The sequence below is a fragment of the Monopterus albus genome, unplaced genomic scaffold (assembly GCF_001952655.1).
Source record: "Monopterus albus unplaced genomic scaffold, M_albus_1.0 scaffold277.1, whole genome shotgun sequence".
NCBI classification, from domain to species: Eukaryota; Metazoa; Chordata; class Actinopteri; order Synbranchiformes; family Synbranchidae; genus Monopterus; species Monopterus albus.
Genome location: NW_018128157.1, coordinates 610,909 through 620,925, shown reverse-complemented (window position 1 = coordinate 620,925; position 10,017 = coordinate 610,909). Strand labels below are relative to the sequence as shown.

At 42.5% G+C, this 10,017-nt stretch overlaps 1 protein-coding gene across 1 annotated transcript in view; it reads right to left on the bottom strand.

Annotated features, from left to right (window-relative positions):
• Window positions 1–9,188, bottom strand: part of lrrc73 (leucine rich repeat containing 73) — a 13,014-nt gene extending 3,826 nt beyond the window's left edge. Inside the window, exons 1-6 of the mRNA XM_020622324.1 lie at window positions 8,809–9,188; window positions 6,281–6,580; window positions 5,889–6,049; window positions 2,994–3,116; window positions 1,716–1,816; window positions 436–682 (exon numbers count right to left, since the gene is read on the bottom strand). Of these exons, the coding sequence (XP_020477980.1) occupies window positions 436–682; window positions 1,716–1,816; window positions 2,994–3,116; window positions 5,889–6,049; window positions 6,281–6,552 (904 nt within the window). The 5' untranslated portion in view covers window positions 6,553–6,580; window positions 8,809–9,188. The remainder of the gene's footprint in view (window positions 1–435; window positions 683–1,715; window positions 1,817–2,993; window positions 3,117–5,888; window positions 6,050–6,280; window positions 6,581–8,808) is intronic.
• Window positions 9,189–10,017: the final 829 nt, after the last annotated feature.

Sequence of the window (10,017 nt, the reverse complement as noted above, 5' to 3'; positions counted from 1 at the left end):
GGAGGGGGGAGCAGCCCCTCCCTCCTCTAAACAGAGACCGACAGAGAAAATACAGTGGAGAAACAAAGCAGGACGGTCGGCGTCAACCCCGGAGGCTACGCTCGGTGATGGTTAAGGGAAGTACAGGGTGTACCACTGGTTAGGCTCCCATAGTGAGGAAATGGCAGAATGGGACAAAACCAGGAAAATACTGGGCTCAAACTGAACAGAGCCAAGCACATACATGGTTAACTGGTATGTAACAAGGCTAATACTGAGTTCAACTGGGACTGAATCAAGCAAATTGTGGACTCTGTGGCAGAAGAGTGGCAAACCACACCAACAGAACCAGTATGATAAACTGGATAACTGGATTGTGATAAGGAGAAGTGAGGAAAGGTGAGTCTGTGGTGGGGACAGCATGGAGGTGCAGAAGGGGGAGTGTTCAGCCCTTACTGCTGTGAGGGAGCCAGGTGGGGGGGTGGTACTTGTCCCTGATTGGCTGGTACTTGTCTCTGATTGGCAGCAGGGCATTGCTGGAGGCAGAGCCGGGCTGAAGGGGTGGGGCCTGCCTGTCATCGTCATCTTCTCCTTCAGACAGCAGGTCACAGATCTGCTGCTGCAGCTCCAGACTGATGTCGTTCTCTGCCAGAACCAGAACCCGCAGGCTGGTCGGGTAGTTCTCCACCATGTCCAGGAATACCTGAACACAGAGACCAGCAGGTGTGAGCATCGACACCCTCATTCAAAACACTGAGCAAAATGTCATGTATACAGTATGGCACTGAAACACAGCTGCTGGTTCTGTTGTGAGTGATCTGGCTCTTTGAGTTTTCACCCGCTCTTAATGATCCCAGCATTTCATTTAGATATGACTACTGACCTTTGCATTACAGCAGTACAGGCTGAGAGAAATGGCCCACAAAACCAGAAGTAAGAGCTAAAAGACGCTGAAAATCTCCTCAGAGTTACAGAGTTGTAGTCGGAGAATCTTCAAACATCCTCCACCTCTGACTGATGCATCATTAACACAGAATCAGAGCAAAACAGGTCTGAGATGCTTCGGTCAAAGAGGAGGAGGAGTGAAGGTCTGCGGGTCAGAGCTCAAACCTCACTTCTAACTCTGTGAGGACCAAAAGCCCAGTGTGAAGCCCAGCAACATTTCATCTGTCACTCAAGCAACACTTACATTTCTCCAAAGCTGAGCACCCAGGACACACCTGTGGACGTCCACACAGGTGAAACACACACACAAACATCTGGTCATTATTTCCACACTGAACATTTGGAGCTCACTGATGAAAACATTAAGACCATGGAAATTTCTTCTGGAGCTTGGGAACATGCCAGTGGTAAAATATTCTAAACCTCAGGTTCACTTCTTGAAAAACAAATCAAAATCACATCAGTTCAAATATCAAATTAAAGTCAGATTCACCTTGAGCTCTACCTCAGTGTCTGGACTAACAGATCTGGTTTTAGGGTCTAGAATAGAATCAGGTTTAAAGTCAGAGTAAAGTAAAGATCTGGCCTGTAGTTTTAGGCCAGTGGATGTGGATTTGGAAACAGTGAGCATGTACAGTATGTGGTAGCAGTGTCAGAGGAAGTCCAGATCAACATCTCCCCCTGCTGGACAAAGAGAGGAGCAACTAACAGACTCAGAACACCTAAACTACCTCAGCGGTGATGATGAAGATGAGAAGAAGAGAAGAGACAATCGGTGTGACTGAGTGTACCTGTGCCGACTGGTTGGTGAGTCCTGTCCCCTCCAGGTCCAGCACTTCCAGGGTCCTGCTCGATGCCACAGCGACCGCCAACATCCCTGCTATCTGATCACCTAGAGACAAATTCAGAACAGTAAAAACCAGAAAACCAGACCAACCAGCTCTAGAGCATTAACTACCAGAGCTTATCAGTACCAGAACATTACAATCTAAAACCTTCTGACCAAGAACATTTGCAGAATTAGTCTTGTAGTCAAGACCACTTAAACCTAGCCCAAGTCAAGACGAAAACTGAGTTTATTGAGACCGAGACCGATACAAGACCAAGAGAAAGGGTTTAGACCGAGCCAAGACCAAGACCAGACCAGTGCAGTTAAACTGAATTAGACAGTTTGATAGTACTGGCTCACCTGTGTTTCAGTGACATGACACTGTATAGGAGTGAAGTTACTGAATGTTTTTCCCTACTTTTTTTTACCTTTGTAGAAGGCTCTGTCTGTTTGGTGTTGCACTTTGTAGATAGTCCCTGTGCACTGGTCTCACAGCGGTTGCACACTGAGACCAGGGTTACTAGTCCAGTGAGTGTGTATATGTGGGTAAAGCTCACTTGGATGAAAATTGGGTTGTAGCTTGTTCTTACGGTTGGAAAGAGACACCATTTGTGTTTTAGCAGTGTTTCGCTATGACTTATTGATCCAGGAACTTAGAATCTGTGAATATCATTGCAACTTTACCGTAGTCCAGCTTCCAAGGCTAATGCGACTTAATTCAATACATTAGCAACTTCGTTAGCCAGGTTAATGAATTCTTTAGCTGTAAAATAGGCAACATTTCTTTTATCTTCTCCTCTGTCATTATCCACTCTGGGTGTAGCTACCATCCCAACAGAGCAGAGGAATATCCAATCAGTTGTTTGATTAGCTTGACGATCAATCACATAAACATTAGTACAAACACTGACTGTTGATTAGCAGGTCATTGCTGTTGCTAACTACACTTCTGTCTGACATCAAGTCACCTCCATTTGTGTCAGCATAGAACTCTTGTCGTTGCCCCTAGGTGTTTGTATGCTAGGTAAAACCTTGGTACTGATGTTAACAAATGAAACAGACAATGCACAGGCACATTCCCCAAAGCTTGGGTCTTGACTAGTCTGGAAATAAAATCCTGAGTCTTCTTTGACCGAGTAAAAATGTGGTTGATTCCGAGACAAGATCAAGACCTTCAAAAAGTGGTCTTGAGACCAACACCGACCTTGAATACTACAATACTAGTATTAGTAGTTGTTACCCAGCAGGTTGTAGTCCAGGTTGAGCACCCGGAGCTGGGAGCTGTGAGCCACAGCGATGGCGAGTCGAGTCCAGCCTTTGGAGCTGATTCCTGGGTTAGCACTCAGAGTTAGCTCCCTCAGACCTACACAACCAAACACAGCACACCAGAACACACTGAAAACAGGACCGATCCACATCATGGCCCGGACCTCACAAACTGCTGTTTCATGTGTGATAATTTACATGCTGTGGTTTTTTTGGCAGGTGACCTCCAACCCCTTATTCTCATCCCAGTCAAAAGTCCATAACCTGGACTGGATGATTCCTGTTCTATATTTTAGGACAGTAACAACAGTCAGGTGGGTTTTAATCGAGTTTTTGATCTTGCGACTCCATGAGTCTCCTCTAGCGCCACCTTCAGGACAAATTTACATGCTCAGGGTGTGGATGTAATGAGCTCTGCGGTTGGGGTTTAATCGGCCTTTTAAACTAAGATCAGAAGTTCATTCTTGACCTCAGAAACAGCAGCTGACAAAACAATCACACCAAGGTCCATTTCTGTTCTGGAGCTCTCGATCATACCACACAATCTTTCTCTGAACATGTGGGGGGCGGCTGTGGCTCAAGAGGTAGAGTGGGTCATTTTCTAACCAGAGGATTAGCGGTTCGATTCCCAGCTTGTCCAGTCAACATATCGCAGTGTCCTTCAGCAAGACACTGAACAGTTGCTCCCGGTGATAACACCGGTGTGTGAATTTGTGAGTGTGAATGGCCAAGTAGTGTGAAAGTGCTTTGAGTGTGCTCCAATGCATAGAAAAGTGCTGTACAAGTAATAAGACCATTTACCGTTCAGATAACCTTGTTCAAACCTCCATTCTTCTGAGCCCTCATCCACCTTGGTTTAAAATGTGTCCCAGGTCAAGAATGAAACTCCATCTACTGATGAAGATCATGTGGCACGATCATAAGCTCCAGAACAATGACTTGCTGCACCTCGTGGTGAGACTGTTTTTGTGAACCAGTGTTTGTGCAGACTCAAGATTTCCTAAACTTTAGCTCAAAGTCTGACTTCCATCACCAGGATCTCAGCTCAAGAACAACTTCAGTCATAGTTGGGCCCCTGATTGACCCCAACTGTACATATCAGTTTCATTATTTCCCCAGAAACCTACCAGTACTCTAAAGCTGAAATTAGTTCATTAAACCATACCACCCTATTGATCCTGCTACTGGGTCCAGGCTGGATCTTCCATTTTAAGAAGGACAGGGTCCTGCTATTGGATCAGAACCACAACTTGTAGACCCAAATGATAGTAATCCTGGGGATCTGAGGCTCCTGGGCAGGTGCCCTCTTTACCTGCTTGGTGAAATAGCTTTCGTTGAGTGCAGTGGGATCTTTACGAGGACATCTGAGACCATTAAAAATGTAGAGGCTGCCATCATCTGTAACTACTCACATTACAACCTGGTCCTGGTTTTGTTGCACATCAAAACCTTTTCCAGGAAAACTCCATGATTTCCAGGTCTGAGAAGTCACATTTGTATTGTCTGTTAATGGAAGTTGTGAAAACAGGACTCTATCCTCGTTGTGTTAATGTGAGGATGAAGAGTTAAACCCTCCAGAGTCCTGCGGTGACAATGACATGTAGACATCTGAGCTGATGAATTCAGGTTATTGGCGCCTGAAATAGCAAAGTCCCAGGAGACACAACGTCCTCTGAGCTTTGTTGAACTACTGTGCACATCCTGCAAACTGTTCTGAGTTTCATCAGAGCTGCAGTCTGACTCACACACAGTTCTGCTTCTCATTTAATCAAATCTGATGTTTCTTTTAATAAACTGATCTATTCAGGGAGCTTCTGACAGCGCAGAGGAGGACTCTCAGTTTTTAGATTTTTCATGAGGAATAAATTAAACCAGAATCTGCATCAGGATCGGGTCTTCACTTCTGACTCATCTCTACAGTTCAGAGCTGAAACTCACCCACAGGTCTCAGAGTTAACTCTTGAAAATAATGGAGCAACTAAAAATGGAATTTCCTGTCTCACATCTGTCCTGAGATGATTATTGTTTCACAGTTGTGGTGACTGGTCAACAGAGTCACAGGTGTGTTCTAGTCAGTTGGTCGCTATGAAACGGGGTTGGTAGTGTCAGCGAGCTGCAACCATGTGATGTTAGCAGGTAGTTTCTGTAGAGCTTTTATTTATTTGTTCTACCAGGCTGCTAGGATGGACAGTTGCTAGGCTGTTCAGGGTGGTTCCCTTCATGTGACATAATGGTTTATATGTGGTTGCCAGATTATTGATCAGTGGTTGCTAGCTTGTATGTGGGGAATGTTTAGACCGGTGGACAGGTTGTTCCAGAGGGCTGCATTGCATTTACATTCTGCCGGTTTGAATCTTATTTAGAAGAGTAACATTACTCCCAAAAATGACCGAAGAATGATAGAGATTTTCTCAAGCTTTGCATTTTACTTTACAACCATTATCAAGAGCAGGCAAATAAACCATAACCAGAGAAAACTCAGAGAGTGTAAGCCTCCGCCAAGGCAGCTCACTGTCCCCATAGTGCTATTTCATCTACAAGCAATGTTCCATGATAGTTCTTATAATATGTCAACCTTGACCTTGACCAAAAAACCCTTCCCCCCCGGCATTTGGAATCTCACAGATAGCATTAGTAGTTCGAGGTGGTTTTTAGGATGTTACTTGCAGTGTTAAGTATTTTAGTGGCTGAACCAGGAGGTAACTCTGCTGTTACTAGGTGGTTTCCATGGTGTTGCAACACTTTTACATGTGAGGCCCCTGAGCTGGTAGGTTTTTACCACCTGTAGCTGACAGGAGAGATCGACCATGTCTATATTTGGAAGTCAAATCTAGACCAGATGTTGCCTGAGAGTTTTCAGGTGTGTTACCTGACTTTGCTCCATCGGGTGGCAGCATCCCACAGATCAGACTAAGAGCCTCGTCTCCAAGCATGCAGTCTCCCAGATCCAGACAGATCAGTGCCGGGTGGGTGGACAGGGCCGGGTTCAGGGTCACCAGGCCGTCATCCAGCAGAGGGCTGCCGTGGAGACTGGAGGAGGCAGGGACAGAGGCGTCATCAACCAGTCACATACTGTAGCACTTTGCATGGTGCCCAGAGGACCCGATGGGCCCGGTGACCTCCCTGAACTTTCCTGCAGGAAGGGGAGGTCACCGGAACCACTGGGATTCGTCAGTATGTTGTCTGGTTTGTCAGAACTTATATTAACAGATAATCAGAGAGATTTTAGTCCAAAACCCTCCTGTCTGCCAGTCCACTCACAACAGGGTCTGCAGGGATCGGTTCGTCTTCAGGGCATCAGCCAGGTGTCTTGTCCGGCTGATGCTGGAGACTACACCCAGGTTGAGGTTGAGCTGAGCGAGTGAGCATGACTCGGCGACGCTGCGGCAGATGCGTCCGAAGTCACGGTCAGAGACCTGGCAGCCGCGAACAGACAGCAGCCGGACGCTGTCCTCCTTCAGACTCTCACAGATGTCCTGAACCTCAGCTGCCGACAGCAGCTCCCCAGTGATCTGGATGGAGGCTGGCAGCATCTGGACAAGACTGGGAGCACGGGAACACCTGAACAAACAAGAAGAGTGACTGAACTGTTGGTTGCTAAAAGAGAAATGAACAAGTCTGACCACTACCGGTGGAGAAGAGACACTGAACTGCTATTGGCTGGTCTCTGGTGCCAGGTAATATACTGAACTGCTATTGGCTGGTCTCTGGTGCCAGGTGATATACTGAACTGCTATTGGCTGGTCTCTGGTGCCAGGTGATATACTGAACTGCCATTGGCTGGTCTCTGGTGCCAGGTGATATCACCTGGCAGCTGCTGTGTCTATAGCTCAGTCATCTCTCATAGGGAATTTTTCACACCCGAGTTTTTATAGAACTGGATTAAAATGTCTTGTCTCCTAAAATCTTTGAGTCAATTTGAAAAGAGCTTTAATTTTGGATTTAGAACTTTATTTTTTCTTTTAAACAGTGCAACTGTGTTTCATTCTGTATTGATCAGTTTATACCTAGGTAGATGTCACGAACACGTGAATGATTTTTCAAATGTTTCAGATACATTTTCTCTGATACAAACCTCATTTCACATCACGACATAGCAGCACTTGTATCTGAAATAAACAAAGGTCTAGAACAATATGCAGCATGGTTTAAATTGAACAAACTGTCGATATAAAAAACAATTTAATTTTTTTTAAAGGGCAACATCAAATTACATTTTCAAAGTGACAGTTTTATATGGCTCAGCAGGCAACTGAAAAGATAATATTACAAGGATCTTAGCTGTACTGACAAACTTAGATTTTGTAACTAACAAAACAAGGCTGTCTCCTTATTATTAGGAAGATTTCACACTTAAATCAGCCGTGTCTTCTCACAATGTATTATAATCTAATTTTTCTTATATTTCTGTGACATTACATGGGTGAGTACATATTCTACAGAACCTAAACTAACTGTTTATGGTGCAAAATACTTTCTTAGATGAACCACTTCTTCTCATTGTTAGAAATCATCAGCCTATCTTTTTGGTGCACTTGAACCTTTAAGTATTTTTATTAAAAATAAATTACAGATTTGTATGTTTGTCTATAACACTTTTTTTGACCACTTACCACTACCCACTACGACTTTTCATATTTTTTCAAACGAATTCAGATATTCATTCCCATTTTACTAGACAGACAGAACTGCTTCATCTTCCATTTCATTTTAGGCATCAAATTAAATTTACGTTAACATACTGACGACCTACCCCGTGGAATTCATAGCTACATCTGTAGTTAACTTTAAGAAACCAAGCAATATTAATGACTCAATTTACAAATTAAAATGCATTTAATATAAATGGGGTTCTTCATCTTATTTATTTTTTGAAGACTATGTATAGGGGGTTCCTGTTGTTATTTTGCTGTTGTTGTTTCTTTTGATTGTTTTTTCATCATTGAAATTGTTGTTTTTTTATTTACGGTAGGTAAAATTTTTTTTTTTTTTTTACAAAACTTAGTAGAGTTTTTTAAAATAATCTTTTAGCTTCTTATCTCTCCTGCACAAGTTAGTGTATATTGAAATTATTCCACAATATGAATTAATATAATGTGTGCAAATACATTCTAAACATCTCCCTGCACACACTGATTTATGCTTTTCCTTTCTTTGCCATCTGGATTGCATGAGTTGTTGATGCATTTACCTTGTTTATGGTAATTTTTATTATGTTTATTGCATTTTTATGTGTATTTCTTGTTATGTGTTGATGCATTTGTTTGATAATGCACTTTAAATTAACTGAAATTTAAATTAAAATAAATTGAGTGATTGATGTTAACACCTGAATTCCCATGAGCCTCAGCTCCACTATAATACTAACATGCTAACATTAGCATAGCAACATGCTAAACGGCTGTAGAGTAAGATTCGATTACCTGCTGATAAAAGATCAGTCAACTCTTGTTATAGAGAGAAAAACTAATTATAAACTAATAAGTTGGATGAAATCAATTATTGATCGTTTTTCTCTTTCTGATCACTAGCTCCAGAAGTCACGGTTCAGACTATCAAAACTGATCAGTTATGGATCAATTATTGATAGCTGATCATGTTTCTATAAGTCAGATTCAGGAGATGAACTCAGTGATATGTCTATATAAAAGCAGACACCAGAGCTAGTCAAATCAATAATTAATCTCTAGTACTGACTAGCAGGTTTCCACTGCTTTATCTAGAACTGATCAAGTCATCAATAATTAACTCGGGCTCTGATTGGTTTAGCAATAAGCAAGTCAGTTAACCTGATAAATGATCGATCAGCTCGTGCGGGGAGGATCGGGACTCTCACAGGGTGATGTCATCATTCACGGCAGGCCACGCGCCGGTTCTGATCCACCGCAGCAGACATCAGAGGCGATCGATCCAGTTACCGATTGATCGGGTATGATCAGCAGCAGAGAACGAGGGGTCAGTGTCTTGTGGCCGGACAGTGGGTCTGTCCGTCAGTTACTGTAAGCTCCGTGACTGCCGGTGTGTTTCTGCAGGTGACCGTTACTATGAGATACAGAGAGAGGAGAGGAAAGAGGTCTCACTCTGACCGGTTTACTGGAACTAAACACAGCGAGACTCCATGGTCAGTGCGCAGGTGGAATAATGCAGCCAAGTATAATAATTTACTTTTTTATTAATGCGTAATAACACAACATTATGATATATGACAATAACTTGCATTTGTTTAGGAAACATATAATCATCCAGTAATAATACATTTATAATAGCTTGATACAATATGCTGTAATATTTTTGTAGCCTAGCTAAATGGCCTAAGTGAATAAACTAAGTCATAGATTGACAAACATAAATATGATGATGCTATACAACACAATTGTCACGGTTTTATAAAGCAGAGTAGTAATCTGATTTAGCCTATAATGTAAGCTATTAAAATAATTGTATTTTATTCACTGTTATTTTTTTTTACATTGTAAATAGCCTATTTGTCACATAAGATTTGGCTGTGGAAATTTTTATCTATTTATTTCGTCAAACTACAAAATATGTATTTGAGGTTACACAAATAAAACATAATTAATTTATGGATATGTGTACAAGTGAGATGATGCGGAACCTTTGACGGACTGCTGTTTCCTGTGGTAAACCGTACTCATTTCCTGTTTCTGTATTTGCACTGCGTTGTGCTTGCTTACAGATTGTTTAGGAATTAAACTCACCATTTTCTAGGTTCATCTGAATTTTTGAGTGACAACATACGCTTGCACCACTTAAAGCACTTGTTTTGCAGAAGTTCTTGCTAACTACCAAATTTAACTTGCTACTTTAGGTCGGCTAGTTTAGAAGCTAGCTAAGCTAGTAGCTTAATCGAGAGCAATGGCTTCCCCCTCTTCCTCTCCTCCTTTCTCTTGCTCGGAGTGTCGCATGTTCAGTTATTCCTCTGCCTCCTTTAGCAATAATGGTACTTGTAATAAATGTCAGATGCTAGCAGCATTGGA